The following is a 20,277-nucleotide window of genomic DNA, read 5'->3' as shown; positions in this document are numbered from 1 at the left end:
CAATTGCTAATCAACTAATCAGCATTTCAAATTGCAGAGCATTCAGGGTACCCACATTCCAAGGAGTGGGGAGAGGAGCCTGTGACATTTCCCCCTCCAGGACTCACTTCCCTCCTCCACTTCCAGGGGTCTCTCTCCTTTGCTCACGGTCCCAGCCACTTCCTCAACTATCCTACGTACTCACGGTAGGGATTGCCAGTCGTTTCCCTCTAAACCTGCCATCTTTGTAATCATAAGGGGCCGAAAACACCAAGGTTGGGGGTGGCAAAGATGGGATTACAGGAGCAACCCCCACTCCCAAGACCCCTAGCTCACCCACCCCATGCTGCTTTATACTCAGGTCTTTTTCCCCCCAACTTCCATCTAACATTGTACTTACTCAGTGTGTCGTCTCTCCCCCCTCTAAAATGGAAATTCTGCACAGGGGGTGGTGATGTTCACCTCGAGCACTGACTTCCCAAGGGTGCCTGGCAGCGGGCAGCCTTGGCAGGTTGAAGAGTGACCAAGTTTTGTTTGAGTTAAGTGGCTGGCGGGTGCGAAACACTCTAAAAAGTAGTAGCTATCACTGTAATTTTCCTTCAATGTAAAAATCAAGAAATTGAATATTTTCAGATGCTTTTTACATCTGACTTATCTTTAGGAAGCAAACAGCCATGGGGGGGGGGGGTGGATAAAACTTTAAAAATTTCCCATTATTTAAAAGAATGGACGGAGGGATCAGGATCATATTTAAGCTCAGCTGAAAGTGGGTTGTTGTTTTTCAGAAGAGGAAAAGCAAAATACAATTGTAAAAATAAGAGGTCTAGAAATCTGACTTCTACATTATAATGCACTCCCTCCCCGCCATCTCCCACAGCTCCCCCCCACCACCTTTCACAATGTCCTCAACAGATGGATATAGGTCACCTGGGCTCCAGGGACCCTCAGCCTAATTCTCCCCAGTGAACAGCCTCTCATCAAACACTATTTGAGCGCCAACTACATTCTAGGTGCCACGCTGGGGATTCTTCATGGGTCATCCGGCCTACCGGGAAGGGAAGAGAGAACTCAGGGGATCTCAATCTGAGAAGGGGCTGGGGGGAGATGTCCTGAGCAACGCCTTGAGGGCAGGACCAAAGTTCAGGGAAGGCTTCCTGAAGGAAGCACTAACTGGGTTGGACCTGAGAAAGGAGTTAGCCAGGGAGAAAGCACGGTGAAGTGCTGCTGGTAGAAGGGACACAGTCTGGCTACTCGGCAGATAGACCAGCATCACCATTCGAAATGTGAATCCATCGACCTTACGTTACCCTGGAGGGTCTTGAACTTGAGCAGTCAGGGGCCAGGGTTCAAGCTATGAACCATGGGCATAATACTCTCCCACTGAAGAGCCTTTCATCAAACAACTACTTAGGAGCATTCCACTGTCTGGAATAGAGAAGGGAAGAGATAAGGCAAAGAGATAAGATCTGAGAGGGGGTCTGCACTGGAGAGAGAGAGGAGCCCGGAGTTAAAGTCATCCCAAGGCCCTCTACCCTGGACCATCTGCCTCTGCCCTCCTAGCACCCCCTCCAGCTTGGTCGCTCAAATCCATGCACATCGGCCTTCTTGCTCTTCTACTCTACTTCAAGGTGTCTGACCTGCTGTTCCCTTGACCTAGAACACCCTTCCCCACATAGCCTGATCCTTCACCTCTCTTGGATCTTAGCTTAAATGTCCCTCCTTAGGTGAGGCCTTCTCAAACCATCTCAACTGCTTCCCAACAATTACTCACTCAGATTCACTTTTCTTTAACATTTGTTGCCACCCCAACACCCTAAATGCTTTATATATGTATTATGTTTACTGCCTGTTCCCACCAACATACTAGACTAGGAACTCCACCTGGGTGGTTTGTACATGGCTGGTTCTCTGCTGGATCCCCAGTCCTAGAACAGAGCACATAATAGCTCTTATTCATTACTTACTGAATGAATGAATAAGCAAATGAATGAATAATGCACAACTTGATAGATAGGATGGGTGGTACCAGTTGTGGAGATGAACACCTGGAAGCAAGGCTGGGGGGAGAGGAGTAGACCTTGGATAAGCATTCAGGTGGCTGCGGGACAGGTAGGTGAACGCCCTGGATCTGATACCCCCAGGCCAGACCATGTTGGCTTTTCTGGGGGCCATGTGGATGGCGTGGTTCATTTCTCATTCTCTGTGGCTCACTCCAGACTGCTCCAGCAGAGCCCAGGAGTGACTTGGTCCACTGGCCCCAGGGCTGGCAGAGGGAGGAGAACCTGTTACTCCTGTTCTCCAAGCTTGCCTGGGTCTCTGCCAACGGGGCCCCACCCAACCAGCCAGCCAGCGGCAGCCACATTACTATCCTTCTATGGCCATGTTAGGCTCATCAGCTCAGAGGCCAGGCTGGAAAAGCCAAGGGGGAGTTTCCTCGCAGCCCCCACGCTTCTAGTGTGGACTCCAGAGCTGGAAGCTCAGTTTCATGTCAGCTGAGATACCACCCAAACATCCCCTTCCTCATGTTCCTAACACCCAGAATGTGCTTGGGAAGATCCCTCCACAACCGCCTTAGCTAATGGTACCCCCGCCACCCTAGCCAACATCAGAATCCTCCCCACCTTCCTGCTCATATGCTACCCAACAATGCTGCCCCAGCTCCACCTGACTCCCCACCACAGCTTCGCCAGCTGCTCCAGCCCACACAGGTCTCACCCCACCTGGATTCTGAATGCGCCCATTGTCTGAAAACCTGGCATCTCAGCATTTTCCGACACTCATGGACGGATGGCCAAACCCCACAGGATAGGAGAAACCTTGCGGCTGACACAAAGCACATAGTAGGCCCTCAATCACTGTACTGAGGGGAACTTGGTCAGCTTCTAAGATATTAAAAACAAAACAAAAAAAAGATATTAAAAACACTTTCCTCTGGGTGAAGAAAATGAGGAGGAAAAGTTCACCAGCTGATGTGGAAAACTTTCCAGGACATATTATAAATGACAGACAGGAGATGATTACATTTTGTAGAACAATTCATATTTCCATTTATGGAAAACTCCAGTTTAAAAGAAGAAAAACCAGGGACACCTGGGTGGCTCAGTGGTTAAGCGCCTGCCTTTGGCCCAGGGCGTGATCCTGGAGACCCGGGATCAAGTCCCGCATCGAGCTCCCTGCATGGAGCCTGCTTCTTCCTCTGCCTGTGTCTCTGCCTCTCTCGCGCGCACGCACTCTCTCTCTCTGTCTTTCTCAATAGATAAATAAAATCTTAGAAAGAAAAGGAAGGAAGGGAGGAAGGGAGGAAGGGAGGAAGGGAGGAAGGGAGGAAGGGAGGAAGGGAGGAAGGGAGGAAGGGAGGAAGGGAGGAAGGGAGGAAGGGAGGAAGGGAGGAAGGGAGGAAGGGAGGAAGGGAGGAAGGGAGGAAGGGAGGAAGAAAGAAAGAAAGAAAGAAAGAAAGAAAGAAAGAAAGAAAGAAAGAAAGAAAGAAAGAAAGAAAGAAAGAAAGAAAGAAAGAAAGAAAGAAAGAAAAGAGAAAGAGAGAAAGAAAGAGAGAAAGAGAGAAAGAAAGAAAAAGAAAGAAAGAAAACCCACAAATATGGACACACATGTGCTGTTAAGTGTTTAAATACATGTCTGGGAGGATATACACCAAATCATTAACAGCAGCCACCTCAGAAGGGGAGGAAATTTTGGAAGGTGTTTAAATTTCATATTATAGATTATTCAGGTTTTCCTTGTAGAATTTAAGCTTTATAATGGGGAATTTCAAACATGTCCCAAAGTAGAGGAAACAGGGTAATGAGCCCCACACAGAGCACGCAGCACCAATACCCTACTGGTGATTTCATGTATACCCCAACCCCGGCTCCTTACCCCACCCCCAGGCGCCTCCTTCCATCTGTAAGTCAGTCAGTTTCAACCTCTAGAGGGTTAAGACTACTCCCTCACCTCAAAAAAATAATCCCTATCCACTACTACCTTTAAGGTTTTAAAAAACAAAATACTTTCCATCTGATCCTGCCTGGTGTGGAGATCAGGAAGGAGTGGTGTTCACACAGTTAACAGGTTTAAAACCCCCGCGTGATTAAGAGACTTGAAGTAGAAGTTTAAAAAAGGAAAATACAGTAATAAAAGGAGCCTAAGAAACTCTGAAATGGTGGCTTGCAAACTTTTGTCTCTGGCCACACTTCACCATTCAGATTTAAATGGCAGCCCAAGGGCACCAGGAACACCCCTTTCCTGCTGGGCTTCCAAAGGGGGAGGGGATCTTGAAGCTTCATTTACCCCAAGGGCTGAAACTGGTGAAAGGACTTTGAAAGCTGCATTGGGACCTTGAGGCTCCTTTCTAGGCCAAAGTGTAGAATCTGGAATGCAGCAGATATTCCCAAAAATGGAGCTGAATGCAGGTAAGGGTAACAGCAGGCCAGGCCTAGAGATGTGCCCCTAGCTATGTGATCTCGGTCGGTCAGTTGCCTCTGGAGGCTTCCGTTTTATTATCTGAAAATGGAACTGTGATACTCCCTACCTCAAAGGTTAGGGTAGGGAGGAAAAAAACAAAGTTCTGCATCAACCGTTGAATACTCAATCGATACATGGCTGCCATAGTTAGTGCAGTGTAGTCTAACAATATTACTATTCTGACACCTACCAGCTGCGTGACTGGCCCATTCATCTAATCTCCTGGAACCAGCCAATTCATGTATAAACTAAGAAACTCGATTCTTGGGGGTGCCTGGCTGGCTCAGTCGGTAGAGCATGCAACTCTTAATCTCAGGGTTGTGAGTTCGAGCACTGTGTTGGGTATAGAGATTACTTAAAAATAAAAATCTTTAGGGGCACCTGGATGGCTCAGTGGTTGAGTGTCTGCCTTTGGCTCAGGTCATGATCCTGAGGTCCTGGGATGGAGTCCCTGCATCAGTCTCCCCATAGGAAGCCTGCTTCTCCCTCTGCCTACTATCTCTGTCTCTCTCATCAATCAATCTATCTATCTATCAATCTTTAAAAAAAGAAGAAGAGGGCACCTGGGTGGCTCAGTGAGCTTCTGACTCTCGGTTTTGGCTCAGGATGATCTCAGGGTCATGGGATAGAGCCCCCATCAGGCTCCATGCTCAGCGGGGAGTATGCTTCGGATTCTCTCTTTCTCTGCAGTACTACTCCTGCTGCTGCTGGTGGCATTAGGATCTATTCATACAGGACGCCTGGGTGGCTGGGTGGCTCAAGGGTTGAGCGTCTGCCTTCGGCTCAGGGCTACCTTCGGCTTAGGGCATGATCCTGGAGTCCCGGGATCGAGTCCCACATCGGGCTCCCTGCATGGAGCCTGCTTCTCCCTCTGCCTGTGTCTCTGCCTCTCTCTGTGTCTTTCATGAATAAATGAATAAAATCTTAAAAAAAAAAAAAAAAGGATCTATACATACATAATTCAAGGAACAGTGGGAAAATACATTAAGTAGTAATAGTAATTTTGAAAGGGACTGAGCAGTTGGGAATTCACAGAGAAAGCACCAGCCAGGTACAGGTAGTACTGAGGTTGTGACCTAAGCTTTGGGATAGCAGATCAGAATTCATATCACTGTCTGCCATTTCTTAACTTGGTCTTGGGCAAGTCACTGAGTCTCAGTTCCCTCCTCCATAAAAAGCAGAGGTAAGAGTCATGTCAAGCTTATACGATGGGTGAACCAACAGGCGTGACCATAAGCAAGTAGCTTAATGATGGTGTATCTGGTTGGCAGTGCCTGACTTGTAGACAATTTGCACTCAAATGATATTGGCTGGAGAGTATCTTAGCCAGAAGGAGGTCAAGGTGCAAAGAGGCAAGGGGATGTAGCCCTTCCTCATCCTTAATATCTTCTGTCTGGCTCCTTTGGTCTCTAATATTTATACATTTTTTCCACCCCCTTGACACAAATCTAAAGCAGAGAAACATCTAATAAGAAAAACTCAATAGTTCAAAATGTTTGTTAGAGGCCAGGCACTGAAAGTGCTTTAGATGTGGTAACTCACAGAATCCTCCTCCCTCAACCCTGTGAGGCAGGAGCTGCGATTCTAACCCCTTTTTTAGGTGAGACGACTGAGGCACAGAAAGGTTGAGTAACTTGCCCAAGGTCACATGGCAACCAAGAGTTGAATCAGAAGTTGAACCTAGACAATCCTGTTTTTCATACTGCCTTCGCCAAATCAGCTTTACTCCCGGAGGGGGCTCAAGGAGACTTTCCTTCATTTCAAAGGATAAAAGAGAAATAAATGCTGAAGATTCAAGCCACAACCTTGACGTCAGATCTCTGCTGAAGCCGGGAGTGCAACCTCACACCTGGTAAGTGAAGTTCAGTTTCCTCGGCTAAACCACCTCCCAGATATTTAATTCCCAAAGTTTTTAAGTACTCCCTCGGTTCAGGTGAGAGGATTAGCAGAAAGGAGGAAGGAAAAAAAGAAAAGAGAGAAATTATAACCAAAGTCCAAAGAAAAATCAGCGCAATTTACATGAAAGTTGCCCAATCAAAGACTAATGACAAGCTCTGAAACACCCATCTGGAAGGCATGCAAGAGCATTTCTTTATCCCTGCAGACTGAAGTCAGAAGGTACGGGAAGTACACCCCCAAATTCTAATTCTCCAGAAAGTTTAGTCATTACAAGCCCAGGAGCCGAGGCGGTAATGAAGCGGGCCACGTGAACTTCACCCAGCAGCTGCAGAGCCCTGTCATTTCTGCAAAACGCCCGTCTTCCTGCTAGGAGGAGAGCGCTCCCAGGGCCAGTGTCCCGGGATTTAGGACTGTGCCGTCCTAGGGTGAGGGTCCTAGGGTGAGGGTCCAAGTGGATTCAGCCCGGATCCTGATAACCTGGCCAGAGGCGGGGTGGCTCACCCACCGAGCAACCAGGCCCAAGCTACAGTCCGCCCAGGCTCCTGGCCCCAGGCTGACTCAGGGGGTGACGTTACAGAAAATGCAAGACTTTCCCACCACAACTCGGTCATCAGGTTCCCTTTTCCCGCCCTCCCACACAGGAGAGGAGGAATCCGAGGGAGACCAGGGCGCAGTCAGAGCTGCATGCTTCTGACTAAGGTCTTGGGACACCGGTAGGCGCGTAGCCCACCCCCAGGGCCTCGATGCCTTCAGGGCCATCCCAGCCCTCTTGCCTGAGGAGCTTAAGCAAAGCAGATTTAGAAGCCTATTCTTCTCCAGCGGGAGCCTTGGAAAGCACCTTAGACCCTGGTGTAAACCGGATACCCTTTAAAGGAGATGCAGGGACAATTAGCCCTCGGGATTATTCCTCTAGAAAAATACCTGCCCAGAGATTAGGCTTTTTTTCCCCCCTCTGAGGTGTAGCTGATATACAATATATTAATTTCAGACATACAATGTATTAATTTCAGGGGTACTACATAGTGATTTACATTTATACAGGCTACAAAGAGATCACCAGATAAACCTAACTACCATCTGTCACCATTTAAGGTTGTTAGCTACTATTAACTATATTCCCTGTGCTGTACAGTGGATCCTGTGTCTTACTTATTTTCACAACTGGGAGTATGTACCTTTAAAGAGAACAGCATTTTTTTTTAATAGAATTGTCTTAAATTTTTTTTTTTTTTTAAGATTTTACTTATTTATTCATGAGAGACAGAGACAGAGAGAGAGAGAGAGAGCAGACACAACACAGGCAGAGGGAGAAGCAGGCTCCCTGCAAGGAGCTGGATGCGGGACTCGATCCCAGGACCCTGAGATCATGTCCTGAGCCGAAGGCAGACGCTCAACTGCTGAGCCACCCAGGCCTCTTTAACAGAATTGTCTTCAAATGGCACCAATATGGACTTAAAATGGCACCAATATGGACCAATATGGACTTAAAAGAATGTGGGAAGCTCAACTCCCTCAAAGACCTAGTCCAATCCTAACATCTATTAAGCACTTCACTTCCTGGGGTCTTCATATAAATGTCGTTTAGTAAGGATTCCCCCAAGCCCCTCCACTCCAACGCTCACAGTTCTGTCCCTTTCCTCCTGTACTTTTCTCCTTCCACGGATCACCATGCTGTCTCCTGTCTCCTCTGATTAGAAGGGAAGCTGCAGAAAGGCAAGGATTTTTGTGCTTTGGTCCATTAGATCCTCCGTAGCTCAACACAGTACTAGTGTTGGCAGGTGCTCAACACAAATTTGTTCACTGATCAGACTGAGGCTCATCATCTGGAAGGACTTCTCTTCCCCTGAGAGCTTCAGAGCAGGAATCACCCCCACTCTCCTCACCTGGCCGGTCACAGACCATCTGGCTAGTTGCCCTTTCAAGCTGTAAAGAGCACAGGCGCTGCTGTGCTCTGGAGTCCAAGAGGCACCACGACACCCAGCCAGGCTCTCCTCTTTCTTGTCTCCAGGACTTGCACTATCTTAGCGTCTCAGAGCTACAACTGTTGCTTCTCACTGGTTGTTGAGATTTAAAAGAGAGAGACAGAGACAGCATCTGGAAGATCTAGACACAGAGTAACTGCTTGTCAGTGCAATGTTGTTTATGAGAATAGAGGATGAAATAATTTTTTTGGTAAGTATGTCTCAAATATTGCATGGGACGTACTAATAAAAAAATTAGTCACTGTTTATCTGAAATTCAAATATAACTGGGCATCCTGTATTTTTATTTGCTAGATCTGGCAACTGGGCATTAGACAGTTACCCTCCTGAAAGCAGGGTGACAATATATCTTACATAATGATTTCTAAGACACTGCCCTACAATACCTTCTCAATATTTACTCATCAGATGGATTTTGGAGTTGTGAGACTTGTATCTTGGCCATGAGCTAATTAAGATGGCTTTCGATTTTTGTCTTGGGGAGGTTTTTTTGTTTTTTGTTTTTTTTTGCATCTCACAAGTTCCTTCCAGGCTTCTGTGCGTTGCCAAGAACCGGAAAAATGGATACCAGGTCTTAAACAATTAATGGCCCCAAAGGATACTGCAGATACCCAGGGAGAAGGTGTTGGGTGCATCTGGGAGTCTCACTCAAGGAAGGTGTTACCCAGACAATAGGAAACCAAACAGATGGCCCCGGCCGGCTCGGCTCGGATCTCTGTTTAGATTTTGATCTGGTGCTTCCTTACACCAAGAAGTGTGGGGCAGAAATAGCTCCCCTGACCTTTAGACTCTAGATTGCAAGCTGTTTTGTGACAAGACAATTAGGTAAGGTTACACCAGGGGTGTGCAGGGCTCAGGGAAGCTGAGGAGAGCCAAGCAGAGACACATGCCCTGGGAATGTCCCCTCCTCATGTCTTTCTATGGCTTATACTGACAAAGTTCTATCTTTTCTTTAAAACCAAAAACACCTTGGAATAGTTTCTAAACACGCAAAAAATGTATAGATCTATACTTAACACTCTGAAACCTCATTTATTCATTCAACAAATACTCACTGAGTACCTAATATGTACCAGGCACTAACTATTCTGGATGCAATACAGCCTGAACTTAACCAGATGAAATTCTGTGGCCTCTGGAGCTTCTGTTCTACTGGGAGGGGACAGAAAATGGACAGGAGAAATAACTGAAATATATAGTATCCTAGATGATGAAAAGTGCTACAGAAGAAAATAAAGCAAAGAAGGAGGAAGGGGAGTGCTAGGAGAAGGGGTAACTATTTCAAATAGGGGTTTCAAGAAAGGCTTCACTGAGAGGGTGACATGTGAGCAAAAAGTTGGACCTAAATGAGATAGCTGTGAGGTACCTGGCTAGCTCAGTCAGTAGAGCAAGCAACTCTTGATCTCGGGGTCATGAGTTCAAGCTCCACATTGTACATAGAGCTTACTTAAAAATAAAAAAATAAAATGAGTGAGGCATGCAGATATCAGAGAAAAGTATCATGGACAGCAGTAATAGCCAGTGCAAAGGCCCTGAGGTAGAAGTGTGCCTGGTACGTTCTAGATACAGTCAAGAAGAAATGACAAGAGGCAAGGGGCGGGGGCAGATCACAGGAGCCTTGCAAGTCACAGAAAGGACTTTGACTTACATTCTGTGTGAAATGGGGAGCCACTGATGGATTTTGATTTTTAATTTAACTTTTTAAAATTGAGGTATAATTGGCATACGTTTTATTAGTTTCAGGTGTAGAACATACTATTCATTATTTGTACTAACTTCAACTTTAAAAACCATCACTCAGGGATCCTTGGGTGGCTCAGCGGTTTGGCACCTGCCTTTGGCCCAGGGTGCGATCCTGGAGACCAGGGATTGAGTCCCATGTCGGGTTCCCTGCATGGAGCCTGCTTCTCCCTCTGCCTGTGTCTCTGCCTCTATCTATCATGAATAAATAAAATCTTAAAAAAAAATAAAAAAATAATAAAAATAAAATAAAAACCATCACTCCTGGGATGCCTGGGTGGCTCAGCAGTTGAGTATCTGCCTTCGGCCTAGGGCATGATCCTGGAGACCTGGGATCGAGTCCCGCATCGGGCTCTCTGAATGGAGCCTGCTTCTCCCTCTGCCTGTGTCTCTGCCTCTCTCTCTGTGTCTCTCATGAATAAATCTTTAAGAAAAATAAAAATAAAAACCATCATTCTTGGCTAGCTCAGCTCATCCAGCTGGCTGGATGGAGAGAAAAATTGGGGGGAGGGGCAGAGGAGACAAGGCGACTAGAAAGGAGGCTGTTGCAATACCTTAAGTGAAGACACTAACACTTCTTTCGGGAAAGTTCTTCTGGGAACAGAGGAGGTGTATGAGCACATTGATGCCAAACCACAGAAACAGGTGTTCTCCCTAACCTTCAACTTGCCCAGGTACCATAAATCTGAAAGGCTTTCGGCTTGTTACAAGCTTTCCTAATTACAAAGCCCACTAATTATTATCTAGGCCTTGGCCAATTATCCCACAGGGTCCTGTGCTGGCCACTGTTTATGATTTGCTCATGGTGAACAGGTTCAACCCTTCCAGACAGGCTCCATTAGGTCCCAGCAGGAACACCTGAGCTCACAGGGATCTGGGCCCAGACCTCTCTCACACCTTGAAAAAGTCCTGGTCCAATGTGTGGTGGAGTTTTCAGAGGATTAGCGGGAATAGAATTATCTGGGTCTCCTGAGAGGTCAGGCCTGAGTTGAACCTCAGTCAGATTAGGACACTTTCCCTCCCAACCCATAATTCCGAATGCCAACTGAATTGACTGAATTGCATTTCCAGGGACCAAAGTTGCAGACATAAAGGAAAAGAAATGCACTTCCACGAACATTCATTTCAAAGTGGAGTTAAAAGGGAACCAGGCTGGAAACTGCCCACACATCAAAGACAAGCAGCCCTCCGAAAACAAAAGAAGCTGAATTCCAGCATCACAGTTAAAATAAGTGAGATACAAAAGGTATAATAAAGACACCTTTCCCAAGAGGAAGGAGGGAAGTCCTTACCCTCAGGTGACTTAGGTCCCACTGGAGATGCAGTTTGGCCACAAGGCACAAGAGGGGCACAATGAAAGCATGGGTTTTGGAAGATAAAAGTACAGGACTGTAGCCCCACCTCTGACACTGCCTGGGTCGGGGTGATAGGGAGACTTTTGCACATTAACCAAGTGAATGATTTGTCCACTAAAAGAATATAAAGGGGGAAAGAAATATATAGAGAGAAAACCCAGGGCACCTGGCTGGCTCAATGGGTGGAACATGCAACTCTTGATCTCAGGGTCATGAGATCAAGAACCACATGGTCTACCCACTGAACCAGCCAGGTACCCCATGAAATAATTTTCAAAACTAAACAGAAGGGATGCCTGGGTGACTCAGTGGTTCAACATCTGCCTTCGGCTCAGGTCATGATCCTGGGATAGAGCCCACATGAGCCTGAATCTGCATCGGGCTCCCTGTTAGGCAGGGAGTTTACTTCTCCCTCTCCTTCTCTCCCCATCATGCTTTTGCCCTCTCTCACTTAAAAAAAAAAAAAAAAGCTGACAAGTTCAAGGTCATCTTGATTTTCATCCCCAGCTGCTCCCTGCCCCACTCCTCCCACACCAACTGCAAACAATATTCCTGAGCCGGTCCACAGGCAGCCCCACCCAGGTACACTACACAGTGCAAGCAAGAAAACACCACCGAATTGCCTTTCCTAGCAAAGGGCACTTTGGTCGAGTCACTGTTTGCAGAGCAGTGTTTGCTTTAACACAGAAGCAGGGAGAGTGAGGAAACTGGTTTGGCTGGTTTACTGGGTGGGAGGGAGAGCAGGGCTAACGTTTGAACCAAAGGTAAAACACACAGTAGAGACTCAGAAGGCACCAAATACTCCAGGGGCTTTAATATTTAATATTCATTTAGCACCTGGTACTATTATGCCCATTTCACAGATGAGAAAACTAAGGCTTAGATAGAGGGTAAAGTCCTTGGCCAACATTCCTTCAGCTGGCAAGGGGCATTCCCTGGGTTTCAATCTAGGCAGCCTGACTCAAGGACTTTGTAAATGAGGAAATGTGCCTCCAGAGCCACGGGTGGGGGGGGCATGGGGTGGTATATGGAGGATTGGAGGCAGATAAGAGGAAGGAAAGGGAAGAGGAAATGTGTAAAAAAGAGGCTAAAGCCCTCCCAAAAGCAGCAAGCATGCGAGCTGGGATGTAGGAAAGGTAAATTTACTTAAATTAGCAAAAAAAGAGAGAAAGAAAAGCCACCACAAGAATTTAACTGACCAAAAAAAAAAAAAAAGAATTTAACTGACCAAAGATGAAAAACACTTAAAAATGACTGCCTTTTCCCCTTCCAGATTCAGTTTTGAGGGCTCCTGCCTCTGGCTCTCAGAGGGAAGCACTCCGCACACTGTATCCCCGGGACACTTATCCAGGTAGACCAACTTCCAGAAACCATGATTGGGCGTGCAGCCCTCACACAAGTCTTAGAGAGTTCAGACTCCCCTCTAAACCAATCCATTTCGGGGATCCCTGGGTGGCGCAGCGGTTTAGCGCCTGCCTTTGGCCCAGGGCGCGATCCTGGAGACCCGGGATCGAATCCCACGTCGGGCTCCCGGTGCATGGAGCCTGCTTCTCCCTCTGCCTATGTCTCTGCCTCTCTCTCTCTCTGTGTGACTATCATAAATAAATAAAAATTTAAACAAAAATAAAAAATAATAATAAACCAATCCATTTCGATCAACATCTAGGGCTGGCCTGAGGCCAAAGAGTTAAGAGGGGGGAAAATTAGAATGTATGAAGGGTAATAAATATTAATTCAGTCATTCACTTGTTTAAAATTTCTGAGTGCCTACTCGGTCCCTAAGAAATATGAGGCACCATCTTATAAATCTTTGCTGTTTCTTTACATCATCTCACTTGCTTTCCGTTCAGCCCGCACCTGCGGGCTTACGTTCATCACCGTAACCCCAGAGTCTAGCCCAGGGCTGGCACTCCTGCTTACCGCCTAGCCAAATAAACAAACATGCACATTTACGTCTCACAACAAATCGCTGAGTATTATTGCACACACACCCCCAATTCACAGGTGGGGACTGAGGTTCATTGAAATAAAGTGATTTACCCAAGGTCACACGGCTAGGCGCTGGAAGGCAAACCGGGATTTTTTTTTTTTTTTTTTTTAAGATTTTATTTGAGAGAGTGAGAGTGTGCACACACAGTGGAGGGAGGGGTAGACGAACAAGCAGACTCCTTGAGGAGCACAGAGTCCTACGCAGGGCTCGATCCCAGGAGCCTGAGATCATGACCTCATCATAAGTCAGACACATAACCGACGGAGCCACCCAGGGGCCCCAAACCTGGATCTTTCAGGTGTGCGAACTATCACTGACCAGCCAGAGACTTCATTCCCCTCCTTGAAAGCCTAAAGCCCTGAAAGGAGATGGGAGTTGAGGCAGAGTGGAAACCCAGAAAGTGTCAACTGTGACAGTGCCTCTTGGGGATTTTAGGGTTTTGGCAGCTCCTGGGAGATGGGAGAGCTGATTGCTTCAGCGTCTGGCTTATCTGGGGCTACGCCTGGGAGGGAGTGTGTAACAGACACCAAGGTGAGCATTTTGGAAGAAAAGACTCGCCCAATATTAAGCCCCGGAGAGCAAACAGGCAGGCCCCCGGGGGCGGGGGCCTGGGGGATCAGGAGCCAGACTTCCTTACCTAGGAAGTATGTGGGAAGCCGCCACTTCTCCCAGACAAAGGCAAGGACAGGAGAATCCAGGTCTCCTTCCTCAGTGAGCTCGCATCAAGCCTCGCCACAGATGAGTAATGGGGAAGTGAGTTTGAGGGGCGGGGGAGAGGGAATCTGATGATGTAAGGGAGCTATCAGAGCAGGTTTCTCTATTTATTTTTCTTTTTTTTTTTTTCCAGCCCAGTTTAATTAGGAGGTCTGCACACTGTTTCTACCACCTCTCAGCACATCTTTTAGGAAGGGGAAATGGATGTATTTAATGTACACAAGTGGATGCTTGTGAGCTAGGTCAATCCATCAAGGAGCCAGAGCTCAACCCAAAACATAAACCCTGTTTGCCCAAAGCCAGGTGGTGGAGGAAACAAAGCAAGAAAGCCATCAGTTTAAAACCCTGCCTGCTTTTCCCCTCCCACACCTCGATCATCTTAAAGCTGAGGGCACTCTGACACTTCTTAGGCCCCAAACTGTCCAATAGCCTGGGTTTCTTAAACCGGCTTGTGTTGGAAAAAGAAAAAATAATCAGAAACTCTAGAGAACCAGTTCGTTTTTTAAAACATTCTCCATTCTAGAACCTGGAGAGAAACCAATGAAATAAATACAAGACTGAGACTATGGGGTCAACCATCCCATAGAGTACAACATTCACCCCAGCAAACCACCCCCAGGGTCCCCTGAGTTTGGTCAAACCCTATTTGTGACACTCTATGGCCAATGGCAGACAAAAAGTAACAAGTTCCTCGTTTTCAAACTTCCATGGAGCAGTGTTCGTGGAGTCAGTGCTTTAAACCTGGTCCTCATGTCACTTTCCTTAGGCTGTCCCAAGAGTAAGGCCACCACCCTAAATCCTGGCTGCCTTTTTAAAATCACAAAGCCAGTTCTCTGAGGTCACATGTGTGAGTTTACCAGAAGGGCACTTCTACACTGGATTGGTTAGAAGTGCCCAAAACAGTGAGATGTCAGAAAATTGGTTGAATGGGGTGGGTCTTGGATATAAAGAAACTGAAACCGGGACGCCTGGGTGGCTCAGCAGTTGAGCGTCTGCCTTCAGCTCAGGGCGTGATTCTGGAGTCCCAGGATCGAGTCCCACATCGGGCTCCCTGCAGGGAGCCTCATTCTCCCTCTGCCTATGTCTCTGCCTCTCTCTGTGTGTCTCATGAATAAATAAATAAAATATTTAAAACAAAAAGAAAAGAAAGAAAAAAAGAAACTGAGACCAACGGCGGGAGCAGCTTGCAGAGGTGGCCGCCATCACCAAGAACACCAGCTGCAGACGTCCTGCTCTTCCCACCTGGCCTGACCCATCTCTGTCGCCACCGCCTCCTCTCCTGGGGTCGTGCCACATCAACCTCTCTGCTCTCTCAGGCACACACGTAAGACCACAGGTACTTCACTAATGGACACTAATTCTCCAGCCACCGTCTCTCTTTTTTTGAGATTACTGAGAAGAGGAGAGAAGCGGAGGAAGACCAGCTGCGCATCTCTGAACAGATTACTCAACTGCTTCACGGTTCAGCTTTCCTCACCTGCAAAACGGCAGTAACAACAGCGCCTGGACCTTCATAAAGCTCCTGCGAATATTAAATGAGGTAAAAGGAAGCACTTGCCCCCAGAGTCTGGTTCAAAACGGAATAGGTGCCTCTATTAATAATAATGGTAATATTTATATTATGTAATAACCATATATTGGTCAGTCAGTCCAACAACTTGGTGGGGTGTGGGAGGTTGGGGGGGCGTGAGGCAAGTGCAGGGGCAATTAGACTACCCCACACTTAGAGCTACGAAATACTTGGTGCTGGAAAATAAAGTGTCCTGCGCTGGTCTTGGAACACCCCCATATACAGACAAGCACTCACACTCCGGGTTTCTAACCCCCGCCTCAATCTTCAAGGCTGGGTCAACTTTGCCTTCTCCAAGAAGCCAGTCCTCACTGCCCACTGATACCCAACAAAACATCGCAGGCCACCCACATTCTTTGGCACCTAAATGCTTATGTCCCACAGTGGCCTCTGAGTGGGTCCTGGAACATTCTCCATAATCTGCTCTTATGTGATAGACCAACAGGGGACTGGAGTGTCCCTGTGTCTCCATTCATTCCTGGGTGCCCAGCACCAGGGTGCAGAGTATCAACCACTGACTAATGGTGGACCCACTGCGAAAGTCAAACACTTCTTTTCTGACTCAATAGAAACCTCCACACAACACAGGCCTCAGAAAAGCAAATATGTTTAATCAATGAAGCTGCAGTTTCTGTGAAGGAAAAAAAATGCCGCCCACTGTTGGAACAGCTTCCAAAATTCAAACAATTTTCACACAACAGTGTGATTGCTACAGTTTTCACGCGGCCAAAGACTGGAAGAATAAATGCAGTGAATTTCCTCTGGGAATTATGGGTGAGTTCTCATTTTAAAAAGTGTTTTATAGTTACCATACTCACCCAATCAACTAAAATCAAGAGGAAGGAGAAGTTGTTGGGTAAGAAATAAGCATCTGGGAATCAATGAAACCAGAAGCTTTCCCTGCTCTCTCACTCCTGGGGCACGGGCACAGTGAAGTGAACTAAAGCAAACTCTAGAATCCTGATGATCACAACGATACCACCCCGAAATGTATAGTGTGCCTTTTCATTCCGAGTCAAAGCTATCAGGCTTTAAAAAAATAAAACAAAAACATTATTCCTCAGGGGGAATAGTACCTGTACCTAAATGTTTTCACCTCTTTGTGCAAATGCCACAACCTGGTAACGGAGAGGGCACTTCATCACTGAGATGATGCACTTGGGCACCTGGGCCTGCCACGGACGCTGCTCCCTGACCTTGGGCGCAGGGACTCCACCCTCCAAGCCTCCATTTCCTGAGCTGCAAAATGGGAATTACTGTGGTGTCCCTCCCCGCGCCTTCGATACATCAGGTGTCTGCGGTCTCAAGTGACAGACTGTCCCTCTAGGCGCAGGGAAGGCCTCCAAGTAAAGGCCCCCTCCCCAACAGGGCCATGCAAGGGTATCCCTCACCCAGCCTAGAAGCTTGGGTACCTCCGGCTGGGTAAACTCCAAAGGGTCATCATCTGAACCAGGAAAAAGGGGCTTTCTCAGGGGTGTGGCAGTGCAATTTCTCAGACCCTTCCTGCTCCCACCCCACTCAGCTCGAGACTCACCCCTGCCCAGGACACGGCCTCTCTCCAAGTGTCGCCGGGGCACGGTGAACGTGTAGCTGTCAGCGCCAAAGCCAGGGCGGCAGGGCTCCGGCTCTTGGCAGAGCCCCGATGAGACCTGGAGGAGGGCAGGAGGCATGAAACCGGGGTGACCTGGGGCGGGAGGGGGGGGGGGCGTCCCCTCCTGCCCAGACCGAAACCAACGGCGCTGCCCCTCCCTCGCTCCCGGCGTCGGCGTCGTGGGTGGGACCCACCCTCACCCTCACCCTCACCCCCACCCCCAACCCCCGGGGCAGGCGGCCGCACCAAACCCTTTCCCTCCGAAACCTGCTGCGGCCAAGCCCCCAGGGCCTCCGGGGAGAGGGGCTGCCGGGTCACGTCCTTCCCTTTCCTTCCCGTCTCCTCTTTAATTCCACCGGAGGCGTCCTCGCTCTTCCCCACTTCGCTTCCCTTCTCCCGGGGACGCCCCCCTGCGCAGCCTGGCTCCTCGCGGGCACCAGCGCCCCGACACCTCCCGAGCCTCTGCCAGCGCAGGGCCGCCTCCCCACCCGCTTACCTCGCTTTCTCCTACACGGCAGGTGCTTTTACTTCCACGGATTTCCCCTTCCTTTCGCCCCCACTCCTGGCTCCTCCCGACCCGCACGGGGCTCCCCTCCTCTGCACCCCACCCCACCCCGCCGCTCGCCCCCACTCCCGGCTCCCCCTGACCCGCACGGCGCTCCCCTCCTCTGCACCCCACCCCACCCCACCCCACCCCGCCGCCCGGCCGCGCCGGCTCCCCGCCGCCCCCACTCCCGCCTCGGTGGAGCCCAGAGCGCCGCGCAGCTTCCAGGCCTCTCTGGAAACTCAACTTTCTGGGAAGAGGAGGGGGCGACGGCAGAGCGGAGGCCGGACGAGAGAGAGAGGGGAAGGGGGCGCGGCGGGCGGGAGGCGGCCCCCGCAGAGCCCGAAGACGCGACGTACCTGCAGCAGCAGCAGCAGCGGGAGCAGGAGCGCGGGGGCGCCGCCGTACCGAGGGCCCATGGCGGGCGGGGGTCGAGAGCCGGGCGCGAGGCGGCGCGAGGCGGCAGGACTTCCGCGAATCACAGGTGCCCGCAGCGCCCGACGCCACTGAGCGGGGCCGCGTCCGGCCGCCAGGTGAGCCGCGAGGCCCCGCCCCCCGCGCCGCTGATTGGCTGCGGCTGCACCTGCGGCGGGCGGCCAATGAGCGGCGCGGCCCCGCCGCCTCGGCGCCCGGCCCCGCCCCCCGCAGTTTCTAGAGCGCGGGTGGGGGACAGCAGCTCCCCCGGCACCCGGAGGCTCACGAACACTCCGGACGGAGACGACTTTAACTCTTTAACTAGTTTTGTCTTTTTTTTTTTTTTTTTTTTAAGTAGGCCCAACTCTCGGCCGCCTGGTTTGCTCAGCGGTTGAGCGTCTGTCTGCCTTCCGCTCAGGGTCGTGCTCCTGGGCTCCTGGGATCCAGTCCCATCGGGCTCCTCCTGTCTATGTCTCTGCCTCTCTCTCTCTGTGTCTCATGAATAAATAAATAAAATCTTTAAAAAAAAAAAAGTAGGCCCAGCACTCCTGGTGGGGCTTGAACTCCTGACGCAGAGAATAAGAGTCGCTCCTTCTACCAAGTGAGGCAGCCAGGCGCCCCACCAGCACGCTCTCCCTCTCTTTAAAAGAGTGATTTATTTTGGAGGTGGAGAGGGAGAGAGCAGTGCGGAGGGGCAGGAGGAGAGGGAGAGAGTCTCAAGCAGGCTCTGAGTCAAGCACCGAGGCGGGGCTCTATCTCATGATCCTGAGATCACCACCTGAGCAGACCGGAAGAGAGTGGGTCACTTAACCGACTGAGCCACCCAGCTGCCTGGAGTTTTGTCTTTCTAACTGCAGGTCTCCAGAGATTGTGAGTGCAAATCAAACCACTGAGTAGGACTCATCTTTCAAAGCCTCAGTTTCTCCACCTTCCAAATGGGAATAATCACCAACCCCCTCCCTATGTTGTTATGAGGTTGCCCTACAATTAATAAGACCAATGTTTCCTGTGCCATAAAAGCTCTGTAACGATGTGAAGGATGGTAACAGTAACATTGACCGTCTCAAAACAAACCAAGAGCTGTTTTTTTCTTTTTTTAAATATTTTGTTTACTTATTCATGACAGAAGCCCAGACACAGGCAGAGGGAGAAGCAGGCTCCCTGCAGGGAGCCCCATATGGGACTCAATCCCAGGACCCTGGGATCATGACCTGAGTCAAAGGCAGAGGTTCAACCACTGAGCCCCCCAGGTGCCCCCAAAGAGCTGTTACTATTCCTGATTCGTTAGCCAGGCAACTGGCCTATAAATTGGAGGCCAGGAGGAGGTGGTGGAGGACCGGAACCCACCTCCCTCTGATTCCAGGACTCTTCTATTAGCTTCATCTCATGTAAACCCAAGATCGTCTGGGAGCTGGAGCTATGGCTTTCCACCTGTCCTTGGTGGAAAAGACCCTTTAAAGATCATCCAAACCTGTTATTAGCAGATAAGTTTCAATGTCCCATAGCAAGTCAGTATCAAAGCCAAGATTAGAGCCTAAAATCTCTGATCCCCAGATTGGGGCTCCTAACACTACACTATTGCCATCACCGCCTTCCCTAGAGAATTCTGTCCTTAGTAAAATAATTTTAGAGTCAAAAAAAAAAAAAAAAAAAGAATAGACAGGCAAATGTTAGGTCAGATAGCTTCTGTGTCTGACGGCCAGGGGCCAGCTGCATCTGGGCAGTTTGGCTACCCTGACAAGGACGCTGTTTCCCTTCATCCCCCACGCATGGTGGGAACTGCAAAACACTGTGTGAAGTAAGCTGCTCACCAGCTGCATGACCTTGGGCAGCTAAGTGCTCTTATCTGTATAAATGGGTTGATGGAAGCTATGCAAGAAAATCACTGAACAGAATACTTGGCACTTGGTAGCACCCGCTCAGTAAATGTTGGTGTGGTGGTTGTTCTTTGGAAAGGACCCCCTCCTTGCCCCCTTCCTCACGGGGAAGGCCGAGTTTAGAATACTTCACCCAGAGCTGAGGGGGGTTCTGAGCTCCCTGA

The 20,277-nt window shown here is 49.1% G+C and overlaps 1 protein-coding gene across 1 annotated transcript in view; it reads right to left on the bottom strand.

Moving 5' to 3' along the window:
• The window catches only part of CDH1 (cadherin 1), a 77,463-nt gene extending 59,123 nt beyond the window's left edge, over window positions 1–18,340 (bottom strand). The window contains exons 1-2 of the mRNA XM_072816416.1: window positions 18,182–18,340; window positions 17,222–17,336 (exon numbers count right to left, since the gene is read on the bottom strand). Coding sequence (XP_072672517.1) covers window positions 17,222–17,336; window positions 18,182–18,241 — 175 coding nt within the window. The 5' untranslated portion in view covers window positions 18,242–18,340. The remainder of the gene's footprint in view (window positions 1–17,221; window positions 17,337–18,181) is intronic.
• Window positions 18,341–20,277: the final 1,937 nt, after the last annotated feature.

This window comes from Canis lupus, chromosome 3, assembly GCF_048164855.1.
Source record: "Canis lupus baileyi chromosome 3, mCanLup2.hap1, whole genome shotgun sequence".
In the NCBI taxonomy this organism is placed as follows: domain Eukaryota; kingdom Metazoa; phylum Chordata; class Mammalia; order Carnivora; family Canidae; genus Canis; species Canis lupus.
The sequence above is the reverse complement of the archived record's forward strand: the minus strand, read 5'-3'. Positions and strand labels throughout refer to the sequence as shown.